The sequence below is a fragment of the Pongo abelii genome, chromosome 16, assembly GCF_028885655.2.
Source record: "Pongo abelii isolate AG06213 chromosome 16, NHGRI_mPonAbe1-v2.0_pri, whole genome shotgun sequence".
NCBI classification, from domain to species: Eukaryota; Metazoa; Chordata; class Mammalia; order Primates; family Hominidae; genus Pongo; species Pongo abelii.
In genome coordinates, this window is record NC_072001.2 from 17,005,949 (window position 1) to 17,032,278 (window position 26,330).

The 26,330-nt window shown below is 41.0% G+C and overlaps 1 protein-coding gene across 1 annotated transcript in view; it reads left to right on the forward strand.

Annotated features, from left to right (window-relative positions):
• Window positions 1-26,330, forward strand: part of LOC129050284 (E3 ubiquitin-protein ligase HERC2-like) — a 40,157-nt gene that overhangs the window by 12,268 nt on the left and 1,559 nt on the right. Inside the window, exons 7-10 of the mRNA XM_063716422.1 lie at window positions 151-226; window positions 18,863-18,977; window positions 25,319-25,428; window positions 25,896-26,005. Coding sequence (XP_063572492.1) covers window positions 18,905-18,977; window positions 25,319-25,428; window positions 25,896-26,005 — 293 coding nt within the window. The 5' untranslated portion in view covers window positions 151-226; window positions 18,863-18,904. The remainder of the gene's footprint in view (window positions 1-150; window positions 227-18,862; window positions 18,978-25,318; window positions 25,429-25,895; window positions 26,006-26,330) is intronic.

A 26,330-nucleotide genomic window follows, 5' to 3' on the forward strand; every position in this document is an offset into this window, starting at 1 on the left:
CCTTACTGTGGTCATGTTGATTTTTTTAATTGCTAAAAGAAGTCAAAAGTGTATATCCATGGCGGCTGATGATTCAGACTTTGGCATATAAGGTAACGGGTTTATTTTTTTCATTCCTCTGTAAATGGTGTTGTTTTCACTTATTTGTAGTGCTTATGAAGCTGGTCACCTGGAGAATGGACTAACTGAATCTTGTGCCACATCTTATTAAAAGATTTTGGTGAAGGTGAGTATTTTTGAGATTTAAAAAATGTAATACAGTAGTGAGTTTGAAGCACTTTGTCCGTTAACCACAAAAATTGTTTCATGTGTAAGCCAGACCAGTGAGGTACAAGTTTTCAAACTGGTTTGCCCAAAATCTGCTTCCTGAAACAGATAAAACATTCATAAATTGAACATCTTCTCTACTAGGACTTTTAGTAGGAATGCTACCTGTAATCTCTTGAAAGCATTACAGAGAGTTCGGTTATTATCTATAGTATTCCTGTTTTTTAGAAGAAATGTGAAGATGAACAAGGTAGCAAGATCAGGGAACTAAATCCACATCTGACCAATTTCATGGTCATATTCCTGTCTTCTTATCCACCCCAGGTTTTCTCCATGCCACTCCTGTCTTCCACTCTTCATTTGTCTGCCAATGCCATTTATTGATTAGTGTCATTTTTGAAATATTATTCCAAATTTGAGCACACTGCAGCAGACATGGTGTGCTAGCAAAGAGTATCATGGGAAGATGATATTTCATATGACGTATAATTATTAAATTTTCTAACAAGTAAATCTAGCAATATGTTAGCTTATTTAGCCGTGTGGCAATTGTAATCCCATAGGTTGGTCAATTTGCTTGTAAGATTTAAAAATAGGCAGCTTTCAAAATAATATCAGGTCGATCGATCATGGTGGCCCACAACTGCAATGCCAGCGCTTTGGGAGGCTGAGATAAGAGGATCACTTGAGGCCAGGTGTTCTATCCAGAACAGGCTTGGCACTTAGTGAGACCCTGTCTCTATCTACAATTTAAAAAACATTAGCTAGGGATGGTGGTGTATGTCTGTAGTCACAGCTGCTTGTTAAGCTGATGTGGGAGGATCCCTTGGGCCGGAGAGGTTGAGGCTACAGTGAGCTGTTGCTCACACCGGGCACTGTAGCCTGGGCAACAGTAAGAGGCAATGTCTCTTAAGATAATAGTAGTAATAATAATAACATCAGCTCTTTTCCTGTATTTTTATATTTCGTTTTTAAAATAAAACCTACAACATGAACTTTATCCATTATAAATTTTGTGGAAGTGTTCCAGCTTATGAGAATTTCAAACCTTTCTGTTGTGCTCATATTAAGTTGTCTTATAGTGTTAGGCTGTGAGCAGTTTTGATGGCAGAGCTTCTCCAACTCAATCAGGCAGTCAAAAAAAGAGCTCACTGAGGCAGTCTTCAAAACTCCAGCTTTCATATTGTTAACTAGCAGAAATATCCTAGAATGTTTAATGAAATATCTCTTAGATTCCTCTTTGTGTTTCTATAACACAGTTGAAATGTGTTTAATGGAAAGTGCGGGAGGGACTAGAAGAATTTCTTTTTTTTTTTTGGTTTGAGACAGAGTCTGGCTCTGTCGACCAGGCTGCAGTACAGTGGCGTGATCTTGGCTCACTGCAGCCTCCGCCTCCCGGGTTCAAGCGATTCTCCTGCCTCAGCATCCTGAGTAGCTGGGACTACTGGTGTACTCCACCACACCCGCCTAATTTGTTTTGTATTTTTAGTAGAGACAGGGTTTCACCATGTTGGCCAGGATGGTCTCGATCTCCTGACCTCGTGATCCGTCTGCCTCAGCCTCCCAAAGTGATGGGATTACAGGCGTGAGCCACTGTGCCTGGCCTGGTGTTTTAAAGAACTAACTTTTAACTTTGGTTCTTGGAAAAGACTAGTAATACTAGTTTTTTTTTTTTTTTTTTTTTTTTAAGGAAAAGGGTTTAGTCATAGGACTTTGATGACAATTCCTTTTTTTTTTTGAGACAGAGTCTCACTCTGTTGCCCAGGTTAGAGTACAGTGGCACTATCTCAGCGCACTGCAACCTCCACCTCCCAGGTTCAAGCCATTCTTGTGCCTCAGCCTCCTAAGTGGTTGGAATTACAGGCGTGCACCACCACACCCAGATAATTTTTTATATTTTTAGTAGAGACAGGGTTTCACCATGTTGCCCAGGCTGGTCTTGAACTCCTGAGCTCGGGCAGTCCACCCACCTTGGCCTCCCAGAGTGCTGGGATTACAGCAGTGAGCCACTGAGCCCAGCAGATGACAATTCTTTATGAAGAAGAAATTGAGTAACCTGTTTAAGACACTCAAGAAAAGAAAATGTGAGTAAAGCATTTTTTGTTCTAGCAAAACCAACTTTTCAGATGAAAAACATGTAAACTTCTCAATGAGCTGTAACTTTGGAAGTATTGTTCTCATGAGCCCTTCCTTAGGAATGGAGTGGAGAAAGATCTTTGGACAACTGGATGACTGTAGATCAACCTGCAACTGATGATGGGCGTGAAACAGTTATTTGTTAAACCTAGACTGCATGAGTGTTAAGGGAGAGAGCATGGCATAGCTATGTGCTTAGATATTGTAGATTATGGTTGTAACTGTTATGCAGTGTTTCTTCTGTTAATATCCTCCATCACAATTTTCACTTTTGTATTTTCATTTCTAGAGATTCCATTTGAGTCCTTTTTATATCTTCTGTTTCACTCTTTATAACATTCATGCTTTCCTTCTGTTAGCATAGGGAGCATTTCTGTAAGAGAGGTTTTAATGTCCTTGTCTGTGAATTCCGTAATCTCTGATCACTTCTAGATCCATCTCTGTTGATTGATTCTGTCATTTCTATTGATTGATTGCCCTAGTTATGGGAGCGTGGTTGTATGCCTGCTAATTTTTGATTGAATGCTAGACGTTAATTTTATGTTCTGTGCAGGATTTTGTTTTATTTTTTTAAAGAGCCTTAGTTTTGTTCTGCCATACATGAAAGTTACATGGGGTCAGTTTGATGTTTTCAAAGCTTGATTCTGAGGTTTGTTAGGGCTGATCCACACAGCCTTTACCCTTGGGCTCATTTATCCATATTACGAAGGCAATACTCTTCTCAGGACTCCACCTGATGCTTGGTGTATGAGAAGATCTTTCTGTCCTTCTTTGTGGAAACACAGGCTTTTCCAAGACTGTGCATCATGGTGATGCTGCTTATTACTTTCTAGTGCTTCTTTCCCCAGTATTCTGTAGTTTTCTTAACCTATGCTCAGAGCAGTACTCAGACAGATACTCAAGGGGCCCCTCGACTCATCTCTGGAGCTTGCTGTATTCTTGTCATTTGGCCTACGTATAGCTGATCTGTCTCCTGAGCTCAGCAAGTTCTTTGGGCTCTATTTGGGTTCCCCTTTCCTGTGCTGCAGCCTGGAAGCTGCTTCTGGGCAGTGTTTTGCTTCTCTGAGGGATCCCAGCTCTGGGCTTTCTGTTGTCCAGTTTTTGGTAACAGCTTTTTGGTATATTCTGTCCCGTTTTCTAGTTGATTATAGCAAGGAAGTAATTTCTACAAAATTAATCCTTTATAGGTGGAGGAAGCACAGGCCTTCCCAATCTGTTTTTAATCAAATCCATTGAGTTTTAAATTTTATTATTGTATTTTTCTATTCCAGAATTTCCATTTTTAAAAAATATCAACTTTATTGAGGTATAATTATATTAAACACATCCCTTTAAAATGTTTAGTTTGAAATGTTTGACAGTTTCTTTAACTGCCACTTTAGGTACTTTTTTCTAGTTGAAACTTCTGTGTTGGAATTGTTAATATGATCTTTTTTTTTTTTTTTTTTTTTGAGAAGGAGTCTTGCTCTGTTGCTCAGGCTGAAGTGCAGTGGCACAATCTTGGCTCACTGCAACCTCCACCTCCTGGGTTCAAGTAATTCTCCTGCCTCAGCCTCCTGAGTAGCTGAGACTGCAGGTGCCTGCCACCACACCTGGCTATTTTTTGTATTTTTAGTAGAGATGGGGTTTCACCAGATTGGCCAGGCTGGTCTTGAACTCCTGACCTCATGATTCGCCTGCCTTGGCCTCCCAAAGTGCTGGGATTGCAAGCGTGAACCGTGCCTGGCTGTTAATAGGATCTTTTAATTGCTTGACCCTATTAAAGGTAGTTATTTTAAAAGTGTATTTATAAACCTCGTCCAACCCCATAGATTCCTTAGCTGCCTCTCTGTGTCCCTCTTGGTTGACTCATGCCTGTGAGCTGCCCTTCGGCTCCAGTCTCCGCTGTGATGTCACACAAGAGAGTTGGAGTATGGCTTCCTGACTGCCTACAAGGAGTCAGTGACACAGCCTGGAAGGTGTGGCGAGTGTGGGTGTGAATTCCCTGTGGTATGAACATTCACCACTTTACAAGGAGACATGAGGGAACTGAGTGTTTTTATTCCTCCCTTTTTCTTTCCTCCTTGGACTATTTTATGGTGTAGTTTCTTCTTGCAAACCTTCTGGAAAAGCTACATATGCCTAGTGAATGTGCTGGCTGAACAGTTGGTTGTATTTGCAGCTCATTGAGAAGAGGGGGCACTAACATAGGGGTCAGCACATTTTTTCTGTAAAGCACCAGCTAGTAAATGTTTATGTGGACCATACGTGCTCTTTTATAACAACTCACCTTGGCCATTGTCCTGTGAGAAGCCGCCAAACGTGTGTGTGGCTATATTCCAGGAAAACTTTGTGGATTCCAGAATTTGAATGTCATATAATTTTCATGTGTTGACATATGATTTTTTTTTTTTTCCTGAGAGGGAGTCTTGCTCTGTTGCCAAGGCTGGAGTGCAGTGGCACGATCTTGGCTCACTGCAACCTCCACCTCCTGGGTTTAAGCAATTCTCCTGCCTCAGACTCCGGAGTAGCTGGGATTACAGGCATGTATCCATGTCCGGCTAATTTTTTTTTTGTATTTTTAGTAGAGACGGGGTTTCACCATGTTGGCTGGGCTGGTCTTGAACTCCTGACCTCATGATCCAGCCATCTCGGCCTCCCAAAGTCTGAGATTACAAGTGTGAGCCACTGTGCTTGGCTGACATACGATTCTTTTGAGTATGTTTCAACCATTGAAAAATATAAAATCACTCTTTTTTAATATATATTTTTCTTTTTTTAGGAAATTAAAGGAAATAAGAATGGCTCCTACATAGAGTAGGCTAAAATCACGCTTAGCTGACTGTGAAGTCATATACCACATACCATTGCTTCATTGATCTTGTCTTGCTTTCCCACTTCCCTCACCCCATTGCCCCGAGCTGGCATCTGCTGAGCAGAGTGTCAACACTTCAGTTCATTCCTCAGGCTATTCTTGCGTGACAGAAGCCTTTATATTTCTGTTTTCAGGATCCACTTTTGGTCTGTCCTATTGACTTCTATTTTTTTTCATTTTACAATGATGCGGTCTTGTATCTTTGTCATTATTATTTTTGCCTGACTTCCAGATATTGTATATGCAATATTGTAGCAATAAATCGAGGAGCAATATCTTCCTCCAGAGAGGATGTTCTAGGCAATCCTAGGTCACTGCAGTCCTGCTGGAAATTGAGAGAATGCGGAACTGGGCTGGTTTTCTGTGAAGGCTGGTCTACTTCTAACTCGCCCATATTTCTGGTGTGTGGCCCTTTGAGGTTCCAGCTCAGAGCATGGGGTCTTCCAGGCCTCTTTCTCTTGTATGAGGGCCCTGGGAGTCTCTCAGAAGCTCCGTTTTGCTTCTCAGTCTCATCCCTGCTTGCTTAGGTTGTCTGGGCCTCTTTCTTCCTCTCGTGGGTCTTAGGCTATAGGAAGACGTCACTCCCTTGCTGCTTCTCAGATGTCTTCAAATCGACGTACTTAATGTTCCTGTCTGACCTTTCTAATTGTTCCAGGAATCTGTTCTTAACATTTTTTCATATGTTGTCCTGTGTTCAGTAGGTGTTTAGTATTTTTCTGTAGATTTCAGAAAAAAAGCCATATACCTCTACTCATCTGCAAATATTTGAAGATATTACTTTTCTGTCAAATTGTAAGGACATGAAAAAGAAACATTTTCTAACCTATACATTAATCAGATATTCATTTGTTATATTATTCAGTTTTGGATTTTACTGCCTGACTCTATTGTTCTGAAGGCACTTTAATAAATGCCTTAACGGGCCGGATGCGGTGGCTTACGCCTGTAATCCCAGCACTTTGGGAGGCCAAGGCGGGCAGATCACGAGATCAAGAGATCAAGACCATCCTGGCTAACACGGTGAAACCCCAACTCTACTAAAAATACACAAAAAATTAGCCAGGCCTGGTGGCGGGTGCCTGTAGTCCCAGCTACTTGGGAGGCTGAGGCAGGAGAATGGCATGAACCCAGGAGGTGGAGCTTGCAGTGAGCCAAGATGGCACCACTGCACTCCAGCCTGGGCGACAGAGCGAGACTCCGTCTCAAAAAAAAAAAAAAAAAAAAAAAAAATGCCTTAACGGTTTGCTTGCCTAGTCCTGATTGGTATTAAAGTATTGGTGGCCTACATATGGGAGCATGAAGGCTTGCCCTGGCTGCCGTGCTGCAGGTGTGGGTGCGTGTTATGGTGTTGGTAGGAAGCGAATAAGCCTTGGAGTTGGGCCTCTTCCCAAATCCCACCTCTCACAGCCTCAGTGTTGTGTGGCCTTTGGTCAAGTCATTGAACCTCTGAGCTTCAGTTTACTAACTTACAAAAAGTGAGCCTGTTACTGCCTCTTTTGCTGGGGTCTTTTGATGATGAAAGTGCCTTTACTTGGCATGTCATTTCAGAGGTGTGAGATTGGAAAAAATTGGAAAAGAGTTCTCAGCCCAAATAACCTAATTAGAAGCATCTGGGATCTGAACCAAAAAAGTCAAAAGTTGAAAACCTACTGGGCACGTTTAGGTAAGTCAGCTACTAATAAAAAGCTAATTGGAGACAGTTGTAGAAATAAATACTCTCACTTTACAAATGGAAAGTCTCATTCTTTTTTTTCTTTTTCTTTCTTTCTTTCTTTTTTTTTTTTTTTTTAATGAATAGGGTCTCTGTCACCCAGGTTGGAGTGCTGTGGTGTGATCAGAGTCAAACACCTGGGTGCAGGTGACCCTCCTGCTGTAGACTCCCCAGTAGCTGGGATTATAGGCGTGTGCCATGTACTTGGCTAATTTTTATATTTCTGTAGAGACACGGTCTTACCATGTTGCCCAGGCTGCTCTTGAACTCTTGGACTCAAGCAGTTCTTCTGCCTTGGCCTCCCAAATCTCTGGGATTACGGCGTGAGCCACCATGCCCTGCCTGTAGTCCCTGTTCTTATCAGTACCATGGCTGTCTTCCAGTTGTTCCCAGGCTGCTGCTTCCTCAGTCAGGATCCTGTACTGTGTGTCATCTGGAGAGCTCTTCTCCTGGGCTTCACTTTTGCTTGTTCACAGTCTAACTCTCTGGAGACTTCCTCCAGTGAGGCTTGCTTTATTGCCTTAGTAATGTTCCACCTTTAAGGTGCCCAAATTGTTTTTTGAATGGTGCTTACCATTTATTTTGGTCATCAGTTCCTAGGAGGCTTCCATAGTGCTTGTCCCTCCAGGAGTCCAGTCTCCACCTTCCAAAAAAGAATTCCTTGTCACTCAGAAGGACAAGGTCTGGCCTATCCTCTTCCTTCCCAGGTAATAATTGAAAGGTGGTGGTAATTATTCTTGTTTCCATGTAAACTGGGCTTCCTCCTTGGCTTAGTCTTTAAATGTTTCATCTTTTGGCTTTTTTTTTTTAAATGGTACCTCTGTAACACCAATGTTTCTCAATCTAGGCTGTACCGCAGAACACTGGTGTGTGGATCCCAGCCAGTCTGGGGCGATCTCAGAGTGCTTTCAGGGCTGGGCAGGGGTCTCCCCTCTCTGCTTGGGTGTTGGCATCTTCTCCAGGACATCACCTACAGTCCATTTGTTGACTACTCCCAGGTTTGAGTCTCTAGCCCTGAACACTCTGCTAAGATCTGGATCTATATTTACTGAGGGTTGGTGGAGTGGGGAGGAGCTCCATGTTTATGTTCAGTAGTTAGTGCAAATCTTAGTGGTTAAAACAGAACTAATTCTCATTCCTCTTCTGTTCCCTCCCTTATTTTCCCTTTCACATTTGATTTAACTGATGTGATTTGAAACAGTTTCTTTTTAAGTCAGGGTCTCACTCTGTTGCCCAGGCTGGAATGCAGTGGCACCGTCACGGCTCACTGCAGCCTTAACCTCCCCAGGCTCAGGTGATCCTCCCACCTCAGTCCCCTGAGTAGTGAGACTACAGGTGCATACCACCACGCCTGGTTAATTTTTGTATTTTTTGTAGAGACTGGGTTTCACCATGTTGCTCCGGCTGGTCTCGAACTCTGGGGCTCAAGCAGTCTGCCCACCTTGGCCTCCCAAAGTGCTGGGATTACAGATGTGAGCCACCGTGCCCTGCCTGAAATAATCTTAAAGACTGTACCTCCCTGTCTTGACTTCGACTCTCATCCTTTCTTTTTTGGACCCTTGGTAATAGCCTTTTTTGTTTTGTTTGAGATGCTGTCTCACTGTGTCACCCAGGCTGGAGTGCAGTGGTGGGATCTCTGCTCACTGCAATGTCCGCCTCCCAAGTTCAAGCAATTCCCTTGCCTCAGCCTCCCACGTAGCTGGGACTATAGGCGCATGCCACCACACTCAGCTAATTTTTTGTATTTTTAGTAGAGATGGGGTTTTGTCGTGTTAGCTAGGATGGTCTTGATCTCCTGACCTCATGATCCGTCTGCTTCGGACTCCCAAAGTGCTGGGATTACAGGTGTCAGCCACCGCGCCCAGCCAGTAATAGCTTCTTAATTCATCTTCTCTGTTTCTGTTTTCTGAAACACTTTAAGACGCAGATCAAGTGTCATATTCCCTTGAGTGCCTAAAGATAGTCTGTGACTCCTGCAGCACGGCCCACATGGGGCTGTGAGTTCTGGCCACTGTTAGCCTCTTATCATGTGCACTGTGGTAGGATTTGGACTGAACCCCAGTGCACGTATTCACTGCCCTCCTCTGAATGAGTAGAAGAGTCAAACCTTTCCATTCACTGGTTAAACTTCAGGGGCCCTGAATGCTTTCGGCTTCCTTTTTAATTTTATTTTTTATATTATTTTAATTTTTTAAATTTAAATTAAAAAATTTTTTTGATAGGGTCTTGCTCTATTGCCCAGGCTGGAGTACAGTGGAGTGATCTCAACTCATTGCAGCCTCTACCTCCTGATCTCAAGCAATTCTCCCACCTCAGCCTTCCAAGTAGCTGGGAGTACACGTGCGCCACCACCCCTGGCTAATTTTTTGTATTTTTGGTAGAGATGGGGTTTTGCCATGTTGCCAGGGCTGGTCTTGTACTCCTGAGCTCAAACAGTTCACCTGCCTTGGCCTCCCAAGTGCTGGGATTACAGGTGTGAGCCACCATGCCCAGCCTTTTGGCTAATTTTACAATTTTTTTGTAGAGACAGGGTCTTGCTATGTTGCCTAGATTGGTTTTGAACTCCTGGGCACAAGTGATTCTCTTGCCTCAGTCTTCCAAGGTGCTGGGATTAGAGATGTGAGTCACTATACCTGGCCAGGGCTCACTTTTTAGGAAGGAGTTTACCTCTCCACCACCAGCTGATATTTTTACCCAAAGTCATATGTTTTGGTTTCAAGTATGTTTATGGCAGTTATCCTGTTAGTGATGTGAACAGAAAAAATAAGAGTGCTGAGAGAAAGCTGTTCCTTCTACAAAAACTGAAGGATGCTGGCTTGCTTGCTGTCGCTACAGAACAAGTTACCAACCACAAATTTGGCAGCTTGTAACAACAAGCATTTACACTCTCACAGTTTCTGTGGGTCAGGAGTCTGGCCATAGCTTAGTTCTGTCCTCTACTTCAGGTTTCACAGACTGTAGTCAAGATGTTGGCTAGGGCACACTGTCACCTGGAGCTCAGGTCCTCGTTGGTAGAATTGGATCCATTGTGGTTGTGGGACTGAAACCCTGGGCCCTTGGAGGCTGCCCCTCCCTACAGGCAGTTCATTGGCTGCATGCTTCTTCAAATTGGAGACCACCTCTTCAGGACGGTGCAGGGGGATGGAAAAAGGGAGAGGCAAATGGAAATCAAAGAAAAGCATAGTGGTTATATCAGACCAAATAGATTTCAAGACCAAAACTATAAAAGGAGACCAAAAAAGTCATTATGTAATGATAAAGGGGCCAATTCAGCAAGAGGCTGTAACTATTATAAATATATGTGTATATGCACTCAACACTAGATCACCCAGATACATAAAACAAATATTACAGCTAAAGAGAGAGATAGGCCTTAATACATTAATAGACGGAGGCTTCAACACTCCACTTTCAGCATTGGACAGATCATCCAGACAAAATTAACAAAGAAACATCAAACTTAATCTGCACTGTAGACCAAATGGATTTAATAGATATTTCTAGAACGTTTCATCTGATGGCTGCAGAATGTACATTGTTCTCTTTAGCACATGGATCATCCTCAAGGTTAGACCATATGTTAGGCCACAAAATAAGTCATTAAAAATTCAAACCTTGATACTAAAAGCAGACAAAGACACATCAAAGAAAGAATACTACAGGCCAGTGTCTCTGATGAATATTGATGTAAATATCCTCAACAAAATACTAGCAAACCAAATTCAGCAATACATTAGAAAGATCATTTATCGTGACCAAGTGGGGTTTATCCCTGGGGTACAAGGATGGTTCAGCATATGCAAATTAATCGGTGTGATACATCGTGTCAACAGAAGGATAAAAACCATGTGATTATTTCAATTGATGCTGAAAAGGCATTTGATAAAATTCAGCATCCTTTCATGATAAAACCTCTTAAAACTGGTTATGGAAGAAACATATCTCAACATAATAAAAGCCATATATGACAGACGCACAGCTAGTATCATACTGAATGGTGAAAAACTGAAAGCCTTTCCTCTAAGATCTGGAACATGACAAGGATGCTCAGTGTGGCCACCGTTATTCAACATAGTACTGGAAGTTCTTGCTAGAGCAGTCAGACAAGAGAAAGAAATAAAAGGCCTTCACATTGGAAAGGAAGAAGTCAAATTATCCTTGTTTGCAGATGATATGATCTTATATTTGGAAAAACCTAAAGACTCCAGAAGAAAATGATTAGATCTGATAAATTCAGTACAGTTGCAGTATACAAAATCAACATAAAAAATCAGTAGCATTTCTATGTGCCAACAGTAAACAATATGAAAAAGAAATTAGAAAAGTAATCCCATTTACGGTAGCCACACATGAAATTAAATGCCTAGGAAGTAACCAAAGAAGATCATTACAAAGATCTCTGTAATGAAAACTCTAAAACGCTGATGAAAGACATTAAAGAGGACACAAAAAATGGAAAAATATTTCATCTTCATGGATTGGAAGAACCAATATTGTTAAAATGTCCATACTACCCAAAGCAATCTATCAATTCAGTGCAATCCCTAGTGAAATACCAATGACATTCTTCACAGAAACAGAAAAAAAAAAATCCTAAAATTCATGTTGAACCACAAAAGACCCATAATAGCCGAAGCTCTCATAATTAAAAAGAAACAAACTGGAGGAATCAGATTACCTTAATTCAAATTATACTACAGAGCTATAGTAACCAAAACAGCATAGTACTAGCATAAAAACAAACACATAGACCAACGGAACAGAATAGAGAATCCAGAAACAAATCCGCACACCTACGGTGAACTCATTTTTAACAAAGGTACCAAGAACATACACTGGGGAAAAGACAGACTCTTCAATAAATGGTGCTGGGAAAACTTGATATTCATATGCAGAAGAATGAAGGTAGATTCCTGTCTTTTGCCATATATAAGTTAAAAAAATTATGTTAAGTATCTTCTCTGATCACAATGGACTATAACTAAAAATCAATAGCAAGGAATTTTGGAAACTCCACCAACACATGGGAATTAAACAATATGCTCCTGAATGACCAACAGGTCAGTGAAGAAATTAAGAATGAAATTAAACAATTTCTTGAAACAAATGGCAATGGCAATACAGCATACGAAACCTGTAGGATATAGTGAAAGCAGTACTAAGAGGAAAATGAAAAAAGTAGAAAAACTTCAAATAAATAACCTAATGATACATCTTAAAGAACTAGAAAAGAAGGAGCTAACCAAACCCATAATTAGAAGGACAGAAATAATAAAGATCAGAGCAGAAATAAAATGGAGTTGAAATGAAGAAAATAATACAAAAGATCAGTGAAATGAAAAGTTGGTTTTTCTAAAAGACAAATGAAATTGACAAGCCTTCAGGCAGGCTAAGAGAAAAAGAAGACCCAAATAAATCAGAGGTGAAAAAGTAGGTATTACAACTGATATTGCAGAAATTCAAAGGGTCATTAGAGGCTGTGAACAGCTATATGTCAATAACTTGGAAAACCTGGAAGAAATGCATAAGTTTGCAGGCTGGGCGCGGTGGCTCATGCCTGTAATCACAGCACTTTGGGAGGCTGCGGCGGGTGGATCACTTGAGGTCAGGAGTTCGAGACCAGTCTGGCCAACATGGTGAAACTCCATCTCTACTAAAAATACAAAAATTAACCAGGCATGGTGTTGCATGCCTGTAATTCCAGCCACTTGGAAGGCTGAGGCACGAGAATCACTTGAGCCTGAGAGATGGAGTTTGCAGTGAGCTGAGATCATGTTACTGCACTCCAGCCTGGGTGACAGAGTGAGACTGTGTCTAAAAAAAAAAAAAAAGAAAAAAAGAAATGGATAATTTCACAGGCACATCCAGCCTTCCAAGTTTGAACCATGAAGAAATCCAGAACCTGAACGTAACAGTAACAGGTAGTGAGATTGAAACTGTAATAATAAAGTCTTCCAGCAAAGAAAAGCCCGGGACCCAATAACTTCACTGCTGAATTTTACCAAACATTGAAAGAAGAACTATTACCAATCCTAGTGAAACTATTCTGAAAAATAGAGGAGGAGGGAATACTTCCAAACGTATTCTAAAAGGCCAGTATTACCCTGATATCAAAACCAGACAAAAACATAATCAAAAAAAAGAAAACAGGCCAGTATCCCAGATGAACATTCATGCAGAAATACCCAAGAAAATACCTGCAAACCGAATTCAACAACACATTAAAAGATCATTCATCATGACCAAAGTGGGGTTTATCCCAGGGATGCCAGGATGTTTCACCATATCCAAATCAATCAGTTTGATACATCATATCATTAGAATGAAGGATAAAAAACCATATGATCATTTAAATTCATGCTGAAAAGGCATTTGATAAAATTCAACATCCTTTCATGATAAAAACTCGAAAAAAACTGGTTATAGAAGGAACACACCTCAACGCAATAAAAGTCATATACAACTGACGCACAGCTAGTATCATACTGAAAGGTGAAAAACTGAAAGCCTTTCCTCTAAGATCCATAACAAGACAAGGATGCCCACTGTCACCACTATTATTCAGTATAATACTGGAAGCCCTTGCTAGAGGAGTCAGATAAGAGACAGAAAGGCCGGGTGCAGTGGCTCACACCTGTAATCCCAGCCCTTTGGGAGGCTGAGGTGAGTGAATCACTTGAGGTCAGGAGTTTGAGACCAGACTGGCCAACATGGTGATATGCTATCTCTACTAAAAATATAAAAATTAGCTAGGCGTGGTGGCGGGTGTCTGTTGTCCCAGCTACTTGGGAGGCTGAGGCAGGGAAATCACTTGAACCCCGGAGGTGGAGATTGCAGTGAGCTGAGATTGTGCCGCTATATTCCAGACTGGGCTACAGAGCAAGACTCCATCTCAGAAAAAAAAAAAAAAAAAAAAAAAAAGAAGAAATAAAGGGCATCCAAATTGGAAATGAACAAGCCAAGTTATTCTTGTTTGCAGATGATTGTTATAATTGGAAAAACCTAAAAACTCCACTAAAAAATGATTAGAACTGATAAATTCAGTAAAATTGCAGGATACTAAATTAACATACTAAAATCAGTAGCATTTCTCTCTCTCTCTTTTTTTTTTTTTTTTGAGATGGAGTCTCACTCTGTGGCCCAGGCTGGAAAGCAATGGCGCAGTCTCGGCTCACTGCAACCTCTGCCTCTTGGGTTCAAGCGATCCTCCTGCCTTAGCCGCCTGAGTAGCTGGGATTACAGGCGCCTGCCATCAGGCCTGGCTAATTTTTGTATTTTTAGTAGAGACGGTTTCACCACATTGGCCAGGCTGCTCTTGAACTCCTGACCTCAGGTGATCTGCCTGCCTCGGCCTCCCAAAGTGCTGGGATTACAGGTATGAGCCACTCTGCCTGGCCAAATCAGTAGCATTTCTATATGTCAACAGTGAACAATATGAAAAATAAATCAAGAAAAATCATTCCATTTATAATAGGTACAAATAAAGGAAAATACGTAGGAATAATCCTAACCCAAGAAGTGAAAAGATCTCTACCACGAAAACTGTAAAACATTGATGCAGAAAATTGAAGGAGACACACAAAAAAGGAAAAGATACTCCGTGTTCATGGATTGGAAGAATCAATATTGTTAAAATGTCTGTACTACCCAAAGCAATCTACACGTTCAATGTAATCCCTTTCAAAATACCAATGACATTCTTCACAGAAATAGAAAAAAAAATCCTGAAATTTACATGGAATCACAAAAGAGACAGAATAGCCAAAGCCATCCTGAGCAAAAAACAAAACTGGAGAAATTGCATTACCTGACTTAAAGTTATACTACAATCACTTCCTAGTCTTTTTTGGCTTAGATCAAGTGCAAAGTTTGCTAGAAAGGTATACCAAAACAGCATGGTACTGGTATAAAAACAGACACGTAGACCAATGGAACAGAATAGAGAACCCAGAGACAGATCCATACATCTACAGTGAACTCACCTTTGACAGAGGTGCCCGGAGGATATATGAGGGAAAGGATAGCCTCATTGATAAAGGGTGCTGGGAAAATGGGACACCCATATGCAGAAAAATGAAACTGGACCGCTATCTCTCACCATATACAGAAATCACATCAAAATGGAGTAAAGACTTAAACCTAAGACTTCAGACTATGAAAGTGCTAAAAGAAAACATTGGGGAGGCTCTCCAGGACATTGCACTGGGTAATGATTTCTTGAGCAATACTTCGTAAACACAGGCAACCAGAGCTAAAATGGACAAGTGGGATCACATCGAGTTAAAAAGCTGCACAGCAAAGGAAACAATCAACAAAATGAAGAGACAACCCACAGAATGGGAGAAAATGTTTGCAAACTATCCATCTGACAAGGGATTAATAACCAGAATATATAATTAGCTCAAGCAAGTCTGTAGGAAAAAAATCTAATAATCCAATGAAAATGGGCAAAATATTTGAACAGACATTTCTCAAAAGAAGATATACAAATGACAAACAGGCAATATGAACAGGTGCTGAACATGGTTGATCGTTAGAGAAATGCAAATCAAAACTACAACGAGATATTGTCTCTCCCTAATTAAAATGACTTATATCCAAAAGACAAGAACAAATGCTGGCAAGAATATAGAGAAAAGGGAACCCTTGTGCACAGTTGGTGGGAATGTAAATTAGCACAGCCATTATGGAGATTAGCTTGGAGGTTCCTCAAAAAACTAAAAATAGGACTATCATATGATTCAGCAATCCCACTGCTGGTAGGTATATACCCAGAGGAAAGAATATCAGTATGTTGAAGAAATATGTACACTCTCATGTTTACTGCAGCGCTATTCTCAATAGCCAACATTTGGAAGCAACCTAAGTGTTCCCAGCAGATGAATGGATGAAGAAAATGTGGCATATATACTCAATGGAGTACTATTTAGCCATAAAAAAGAATGGGATACTGTCGTTTGCAACAACATGGATAGAACTGGAGGTCATTATGCTAAGTCAGGAATAGAATGTCATGAGCCAGACCCAGAAAAACAAACTTTGCATGTTCTCACTTATTTGTAGGAGCTAAGCAAATGAAAGTAATTGAACTCATGGAGATAGAGTAGAATGATGGTTATCAGAGACTGGGAAGGATAAAGTGGGGGTGAAGTGCAGATGGTTAATGGGTATAAAAATGGAGTTAGATAGGGCTGGGCACAGTGGTTTACACCTGTGATCCCAGCTCTTTGGGAGGCCGAGGCAGGTGGATCATGAGGTCAGGAGACTCAGACCATCCTGGCCAACATGGTGAACCCCATCTCTACCAAAAATACAAAAATTAGCTGGGTGTGGTGGTGTGAGCCTGTAGTCCCAGCTACTCGGGAGGCTGAGGCAGGAGAATCCCTTGAACCCGGAAGGCAAAGGTTGCAGTGAACCAAGATCATGCCACTGCACTCCAGCCTAGTGCCAGAACGAGATCTGTCTCAAAAAAAAAAAAAGAGTTAGATAGAATATATAAAATCTAGTACTTGACAGCATTACACGGTGACTACAGTCAATTTATTGTCCATTTAAAAATAACAGTATAATTGGATTATTTGTAATGCAACGGATAAATGCTTTAGGTATTGAGTACTCCATTTACGGTGATGTGATTATTACGCATAGTATGCCTGTGTGAAAATAGCTCATGTAACCCATTTGTATATATACATACAACTAGTGTGTATCCACAGAAGTTAAAAAAAAAAAAAAAAGATGGGCAAACATCTGTGCCTCTTTTGATTAAAAATGGCTTTTTTTTTTTTTTGCCAGACAAGGGAGCTTCTGTCACATACGCAGTTTTCAGAATGGATGCCTTCCCCCAGTGTCTGAAATGCTCCCTTTTCCTGTTGTGGGAAGCCTTTTCTGACTCACAGATGTTAGCAAGCAAAGGCGTTTTTGATTTTGATGCTCACAGATATTATAATTATTATAAATTTAGCCAGGAGTCCCTATCAGTCTTTGAGCAGCTGCTTTTTGTTTTTTTTTTTGAGATAAAGTCTTGCTCTGTCACCCAGGCTGGAGTGCAGTGGCATAGACTCGGCTCACTGCAACCTCCACCTCCTGGGTTCAGGCTCTTCTCCTGCCTCAGCCTCCTGAGTAGCTGGGATTATGGGCACCTGCCACCATGCCCAACTACTTTTTGTATTTTTAGAAGAGGCAGGGTTTCACCATGTTGGCTAGGTTGGTCTCGAACTCCTGACCTCAAGTGATCTGCCCACCTCAGCCTCCCAAAGTGCTAGGATTATAGGCATGAGCAACCGCACCTGGACATTAACAGCTTTTTCTTTGAGGAAACAAGATATTCCAGGCTCATCTTTGTCTGCCCTAGCCCTTGAATCTATTTATTTTCCCAAGAGCCCTAGCATCTTTTATTGGGAAATGGTTCTGAGAAACCAAAATCTGGGTGCGTGCTGTCCGATTGCCTTTGATTCTAGTCCTTTCAAAAACAGAGTAAGCAAATATATTCAAAAATAAAGTTCATAGCTTTCCAATTTAACTTGTTTTTCAAAATTTCTATGATTTTTTTCCTCTTTTCCACTGGAAACCTTAATTTTTTTTTTTTGAGATGGAGTCTCACTCTGTTTACCCAGGCTGGAGTGCAGTGACATAATCTCGGCTCACTGAAACCTCTGCCTCCTGGGTTCATGCTAGTCTTCTGCTTCAGCCTCCTGAGTGACTGGGATTACAGGCATGCACCAGCACACCTGGCTAATTTTTTATACTTTTAGTAGAGATGGGGTTTCACCGTGTTGGCCTGGCTGGTCATGAACTCCTGACCTCAAGTAATTTACCTGCCTTGGCCTCCCAAATGCTGGGATTACGGGTGTGAGCCACCATGGCCAGCCTAAAGTCTTAATTTCTAATAACATTTAATACTTTATCATAAACATGTTTTGTTGTATTTACATTGCTTTATTGTGCAACATGAAGTAGTTCTAAAATTGTGACAATATTATCAATACCAATAAATAAAAGATTTTATTTTTCATTATAGTATATTCTATTAATGATATATAGTTCAAAAGTCCCTTGACCTACTTTTCTTTGTATATGCATGGGTTAATTTGCTTGTTGCCAGTTGTAGGTTTTGCTTTTTTATGATTTAATTTTAATTTTTGAGGATGAAAGTCATGTATGTTTCAGAAGTAAAGACTTATAAAGTATACTCACAATGTTGTTGCTTTTTCTGGTCCTGCTGCCTTTGTCCATGTCCCCTCCCCATTTCCCCAAAGGTAGTCATTGGTACTTGCTTTTGGTTTATCTTTTCAGAGCACATGCACGTGTGTGTGTTTGTGTGTCTGTCTTTTTTTTCTTTTTTCTTTTTTTTTTTTGAGACCGAGTCTCGCTCTTGTCACTCAGGCTGAGTGCAGTGGCGCGATCTCAGCTCACTGCAACCTATGCCTCCTGGGTTCAAGCGATTCTCTTGCCTCAACTTCCTGAGTAGCTGGGATTACAGGCACCCGCCACCACGCCTAGCTAATTTTTTTATATTTTTAGTTGGGACGGGGTTTCACCATGTTGGCCAGGCTGGTCTCAAATTCCTGATCCCAGGTGATGTGCCCTGTTCAGCCTCCCAAAGTGCTGGGACTACAAGCATAAGCCACCTCGCCCGACCATGTGTCTTTTTTCTTGTATGTTACATAAGAGGTAGCATAGTATTTACACTATTATGCACCTTTTCATTTATATTTCTTGAATGACTTCCATGAAATGTAAAATGATTAAGTCACTAATTCAGTAAATCATTGATTTTATTACCGAATGATTGAATACATAAGGGGGATTGAGATTTTTTTTCCATATCATTCTTTAAAAATTGCAATGTGAGTGTGAGCACTCTGTAAGCTTATCTCGTTTATCATTTCCAGCTTGTATTCTCAAGAAATGGGCTGTGTGGTCTGTGGAATGAAATGGTTAAAGATGGAGAAATTGTATACACTGGAACCGAATCAACCCAGAATGGAGAGCTCCCTCCTAGAAAAGGTAAGGGACTTTAACTAGTGTTTTTTATTTTGTAAAGACCGTTATAAAATGCATTTTATAGAAATTTTGTAATGTGCTATAGGAACAAGAGCTTTGAGCTTAACTCTTTGAAGTTTTGCTTTTTACTTTGGAGATTGTTGTCTAAAATGGTAGTTAATACAAGCTGCCTGGATTTTATTGTTTTATGTGATTTGAAGGCATTTTTATTGCAAAACCATCTTGCTGCATTTGTGGTGTTCTTTGGGAGTGTATTAAACACTTTTTGGAAGCCTTTGGCCTGCAAGGAAATGCCATTGAACGATGTTATTTAGCATTGTAATTTTGAATGCTCAATAATACTATCATTAGGTTGTTCATAACAGTGGCTGTGTTTCAGAGTCCCCATTGAGGTTTAAAAGAAATGGGTGCTTGTATACACCCTAAACTTGTTGAATCTGAAAAGATCCTTGGTTGAGAACCATTGTTGAAGTTTGTTGGTCCCCCTACTTGAGAGTCATCAATGTGGATAAAGCTACCAGTTTAGAAAGTATTTATTCTAAGTTGAAATAGCTCAGTTGGGAGAGCGTTAGACTGAAGAAAGTATTTCTTCTTCTTTTTTTTTTTTTTTTGAGATGGAGTCTTGCTCTGTCACCCAGGCTGGAGTGCAGTGGCACGATTTCGGCTCACTTCAAGTTCCGCCTCCCAGGTTCACGCCATTCTCCTGCCTCAGCCTCCTGAGTAGCTGGAACTACAGGCGCCCGCCACCACGCCCGGCTAATTTTTTGTGTATTTTAGTAGAGATGGGGTTTCACTGTATTAGCCAGGATGGTCTCGATCTCCTGACCTCGTGATCCACCCGCCTCAGCCTCCCAAAGTGCTGGGATTACAGGCATGATCCACCGCACCCAGCAAGTATTTCTTCTTCTTTTGTGGAATGAATTGGAATGGTGTCCACTTGAAAATACATGGGGACCAGGTGCGGTGGATCATGCCTGTAATTCTAGCACTTTGGGAAGGCTGAGGTGGGCAGATCATTTGAGGTTGGGAGTTTGAGACAAGCCTGGCCAACATGGTGAAACCCCATCTCTACTACAAAATACAAAAATTAGCCAGGCATAGTGGTGGGCGCCTGTAATCCCAGCTACTTGGGAGGGCAAGGCAGGAGAATTGCTTGAAGCCAGGAGGTGGAGGTTGCAGTGAGCAGAGATTGTGCTACTGCACTCCAGGCTGGGCGACAGAGTGACACTCCATCTCAAAAAAACAAAAACAAAAAACACAAAACAAACCATGGGAAAAAGTATTAGTCTCCCTTTTCAGTTTCAGTGTCAAGCAGAGTTACCCGTGTTTTTTTTTAATTTATTTTTTATATTTGTTTGAAAACATTCATACACACACACACAATAACTGACGTGTACAGTGAGTGGCTGCAGACCCACCTCCATGTTCTGCCACTGTATTTGGCTCCACATCCTGCTGTCTGTCCATCTACTGTTTGTCTCACCTAGCTCCTTAGACACTCATGTATGTAATTGATTCTAGTTCAACTTTGTTTTTGACTTTCAGGTAAAATTTATATATAATGAAACGCATCTATTTTGAGTTTACCATTTCACAAGTTTTGACAAATGTAACCTGTGTAACCCACATCTTTATCATGACTCTTGCTCAGAAAGTTCTCTGGTGTCCTGCCCCTTCTTCCCAGAGGCAATAGCTGGCCTGATGTTTCTCCAGCACTGACAAATTGTGCCTGTTCTAGAACTCCATAAATGGAATCATGTAGTCAGGTTCTTCTGTGTCTGGCTTCTTTCACTCTGCGTAGTGCTTTTGATTTTCATCTTTTTTTTTTTAAACAACATATTGGGTTTATATTTAATATAGCACTTCTCATCAGGAGGTGTTACTCAGTTAATATAAAGTTTTTTTTTTAACATTAAATCTCTTTTCTATGTCAATGTCTGTAGTGTTTTTTTTTCCCTTTAACATTAAGTCTTTTCTCCATTTCAGTGTTAGATACACTGAATACATTTTTCTAAATGATTTTTTTTCTTCCCAGAGATAAATGTTTCCCTTTTTGGCTGACTATTGGATATCTAAATACAGTATTAACTTGGGAGATGACAAAAGTCTAATAAAATACAGAGAACAGACTCAGTGATTTAGGAGGCGGTGATTACAACTGAACAGTGGTGATTTCCTAGGATTCTGGGCAAAATCCATTTATGTACCAATTTGTTCCCATTTCATGGAAACAACTCAGAAAGTAAAACTCTCCTACTTACTAATTCTTGGAAACTTTCAGACACCAAAGCTTACATTTAGTTTCAGTAGCACAAAGGTTTTCGGAGTGAGGTTTCATTCATTAGGTCCTTCAAAGTCACATCTGTTCAGTTTTTTCTTTTGTGCGTATACCCGCAAGCAAGTACAAATGCCTGTAATACTGAGAACCACACCTTTTAACGAGAGAGCAGTTGCATCACTGGCTTCCACTGCCTTGATAACAAGCAGCACCAAAAGCAGTGACATGAGGACTAAGGACAGTTGTGTTGAAACTGAGGTCATGATGTTGGGATCTTGAGGGCTGAATGTTCCAAATAAATGGTATATATATAGAGAATTCTCTCTGACTTGAAATTTTCCCTTTCTGGACCTGTGGATGCTGAGGCTAAGAGTGTCCATATGACAGTGTCTTCCAAGACAGGAATCAGCAACCTTTTTTTTTTTTTTTATTGTATCAGTAATTCATTCTGTATATTTTTAAAAGTTTTAACCTCTTCTTCCTAGCCCTCCAGTATTTGTTTATAAATTAAAACATTTCCCAAAGTGTTTTCTGTGAAACAATAGTTCTAAAAGGTGCTCTAAGAAAAAAAGCTAAGTACATGGCAAAATCCAAAGTATATGTTTTATTCATTATATTTGATGAATTTTTTTGTTTTTTCCTCTTCAGAGGGAGTCTTGCTCTGTCGCTCAGGCTGGAGTGCAGTGGCATGATTTTGGCTCACTGCAACCACTGCCTCCTGGGTTCAAGCAGTTCTCTGCCTCAGCCTCCTGAGTAGCTAGGATTATAGGCACCCTCCACCATGCCCAGCTAATTGTTGTATTTTTAATAAAGACAGAGTTTCACCATCTTGGTCAGGCTGGTCTTGAACTCCTGACCTCATGATCTGCCCACCTTGGCCTCCCAAAGCGCTGGGATTACAGGCATGAGCCACCATGGATGGCTCACATTTCATGAATTTTTTTGTCCTTTGTTCTTTTAAAAATCATGGTTAGAAAGCAGAGCGTAATTGTTCTTTATGTAGATCCCAACTGATTCGGGGTGTTAGGGAGATGTTTTGACATTCAATAAATGTTTTTGTTTTCCATTATTAAGACTATGAATATTTTATCTTATTTTCTGAGACAGGGTCTCAGAATTTGTCAAATGTGTAAAATTTATAGCCAGATGTAGGGTAGGGGTGGCCTACTTTCTCTAAAGGGCCAGATAGTAAATATTTTAAGGCCTCAATGGACCCTATGGTCTCTGTCATAGCCATGGGACCTTGCAGCTGTAGTGCCAAAGTAGCCACAGACAATACTGCATCAGCGGGCAGGGGACGTTCATTCTGTAAAGTTTATTTATGGACACAAAAGATGAAGTCCTCAGAATGTTTGCAAGTCACAAAACACTGTTTTCCTTTTGATTGTTTTTCAATTATTAAAAAATATAAAATACGGTGGCCGGGCATGGTGGCTCACACCTGTAATCCCAGCACTTTTAGAGGCCGAGGCAGGTGGATCACCTGAGGTCAGGAGTTCGAGACCAGCCTGGCCAACATGGTGAAACCCCATCTCTACTAAAAACAAAAAATTAGCCGGGCATGGTGATGCATGCCTGTAATCCCAGCTCCTCGGAGGCTGAGGCACGAGAATCACTTGAACCTGGGAGAATCGCTTGAACCTGGGAGGCAGAGGTTGTGGTGAGCCAAGACTCTGTCTCAAAACAACAACAAAAGTAAAATACTTTCTCTGCTTTCAGACCATACACAAAGAGGCTGTGGGCTGGGTTTGGCCAGTGGGCTGTGGTTAGTGACCACACACACACACATAGGGCAGAGTGTGGCATTTAGAGCCAGCACCTGTGTTCTCACCTGAGCTGTGTTCCTGGCTGGGTTGTACTCTGTATTCTGTGACATGAGGTGTCTACCTTGGTAAACTGGAGGCTGTTTTAGCTTGCATTCCCACTGGCAATCTGTCACGTTTCTGTTGCTCTGTGTCTTTGTTAGCACTTGATGTTATCAGTGTTTTTCAATTGAGCCATTTTAACAAGTCTAGTGGGATCTCATTGCGGTTTTAATTGCACTTCCGTAATGGCTAAGGATGCTGAATATCATGTTCTTTTTTGCCACTCTTGTATCCTCTGTGAAGTTCCTGTTCAGATCTTTTGCACAGAAAAAGCTGTATCATGGAACCAGTAAAATAACCAAGGAGAGGTTGATTAAAGTTCTGTTTATAACCCTAGAAGATTCCTGCCCTAGGGATATGGGATGGCTGAACATAGGACACTGACATTGCACAGATGAAATAGCGGTTTATTAGTCACACATGCTCACAGCCCTGGGGGTGGGGGACACCGCATGCCACATGGGGGCTGCACTTGGGAACAGAGTGAACCACCAGGGGCTGTGGGAGACATATTTTGTAGTAACAGGAGGGTGAGGTGACCTTGCTTCCCATGGGAAGATGTGATTGGCTTGTTTGAATATCTCTGGGCCGGCAGGGATGAGCAGGCTGGGGTCGGGTCTCCATGATAAGGAGGTTGTTTGGCTTTGGGATCTTATACCTGAGAGCAGAGCTCCAGGGAGACCTTGTGGTTAGGCTATTGAGGCCTTCTTGATTTTACTGATCTCAAGGCAGCACATAATATTTGGTCTTAATTTCAGGCCACACAAGACATTCTTCTATATCTACTTTCTGTGGCACTTTTCAAAAGGTTTTGTCCTTAGTGTTTAGCAGCTGATCATGATGTGCCTCGTCATGGCTTCCTTTAGGATATCTTGTGTGGGCTTTGCACAGATTCTTCAATCTGCCTAGGTTTATGTCATTTGCCGAACCTAGGAAGTTTTCAGCCATTAGTTCTTTGGATATTTTTTTCAGCATTCACCTTTTCTCTGCTGTTATTAACGTGTGGGGTCTGTGCTAATTCTAGGTAGTTAGTTTCAAAATTGAATTGCACTGTGGGACACACAGCTGGGTGTCGCAGAGAACTGGAGAATTGCTTGGTGCAAAATTCCATACATTTGGTGTCAGAAATGTTGTAAACAGAGGAACTGTTTCCTTAGAGATTTTTAGATACTCATTATTTGTAATCTGGATGGGATATCATGTCTTTCACCGACTGAGATACATTTTTCTAATTATGTTGTTTAGATGTTTAGTCACAGCCTTCTGTGATGGAAGGTGTTTAGACTTCAAGGTTCAGGTTATTTCTCTCTTCTCTTCGCTTACTATGTAAGGAGTTTTATGACAGTTGTTTTTGACTGAAACTTTACATTCAGTGGCCTAAAGTCATTTTTCTCAGCTTTTCCTTTTTGTCCCAGTGCTCTTGAATTATGCTATCAGTGACAGTGCCCCTGCATAGCAGTGCTTCCCGGTTGGCAGTGGAGTAGGGCCTTGTAAAGAGTTAAAAGATTTTTGAATTGTACTCCTTTTCTACACCCTCCATTTTCCCATGGGTACGCAAGCACTGGGACTCACTGGATAAAAGCAATTGGTGTGAAATTGAAGTAGGTAAATATCAAAAACTAAGTTTCTCAGTTGTGAAATCTACTAGGAAGTTAATGAAATATCATTTTGGAAGACACACTTTAAATAATTTGATATATTGGTTTCTTTTTTTTTTTTTTTTTTTTTTTCCAGATGGAGTCTTGCTCTGTTTCCCAGGCTGGAGTGCAGTGGTGCCATCTCAGCTCACTGCAAGCTCTGCCTCCCAGGTTCACGCCATGGTCCTGCCTCAGCCTCCCGTGTAGCTGGAACTATAGGCGTCCACCATCATACCTGGCCATTTTTTTGTATTTTTAGTAGAGACAGGGTTTCATCGTGTTAACCAACATGGTCTCCATCTTCTGACCTCGTGATCCACCCACCTCGGCCTCTTAGAGTGCTGGGATCACAGGCGTAAGCCACCACTCCTGGCCGATATATTGGTTTGTTTATGAAAATTATACTGGATCTGTTACAGGTATGATTGATGTATTTTATTTTTAAGTTGTCAAACATTCAGTTAATGATGTGTGTTGTAACTTTTCGGGGAGGGACATTTGCAGAGACTAATGGTATGGCATTCTGAAAAGCGATTACAGATTAAAAAAATTTTAATTCTGCAGATGATAGTGTCGAATCAAGTGGAACAAAGAAAGAAGATCTGGATGACAAAGAGAAAAAAGATGAAACTCCTGCACCTGTATATAGGGCCAAGTCAATTCTGGAGAGCTGGGTATGGAGTAAGCAACCAGGTAATCTTTGATCAGAGATAGAAATTAGTATAGACATTTTGCCTCCAGATCCTCAGGTGGTTTTAGAAATTGGTTCTCTAATTCTGTAGGAGGAGGTTGATACTGGTATAGTCTTACACATCATTGAAACTGGAAAAGATAGCTATTCTTCTGCTTATGTTTTGGATAATGAGATAAATTATTTCATGCTTCACACACTTGGAGTATGTCATCTACTGTAATATAGTATCTGAATGAACACTTTAAATAAAATACATTTCTGTAAGTTAATTGTATACTTTAAAAATCTCTGAAAAATTTGAGTAGCAAGTCTCAGAAACTTGATTCTAAATATTAAAAATATATCCTTCCTTGGGAGGGAGCGTGTAGTAAACATGTTAAGTGTGATTGTAAGCATACTGTCTTTCTGGAGGTCGCTTTGTTCCTGCATCCACTGCTTTCATTTCAGGGATGTTCATGGAACACCAGGCACGAAAGGGCCAGAAGCATCCCCCTGCAGGACCAGCACTTGGCCCTGGCCATCCTGCTGGAGCTGGCTGTGCAGAGAGGCACGTTGAGGTGAGGGCTGCCGCAGACTGGAAATGCTTTGGGGAAGCACCTCTGTGTCCAAATACCTGTTGCGTTGTGTGCATTTCACTAAATCGTGTGTGACTGCAGCAGATGTGGTGCTCTGTAACCAGAGAACCATGTCCCAGAGCTCGCTCTCTCTTTACCTTTTCTTCTCTTCCTCTTTTATGCTCAGTTTTCTAGCCTGGGAACTGTTCTTTTTTTTTTCTTTCAGTTTTTCTCATTTAATTATTTTTATTCCATGAATTTAAGATCCTAGAAGTTCCATGTAAACGTGCTCTTTGAGCTTCTTAACTGGTCTTTCCTATCAGCAGAA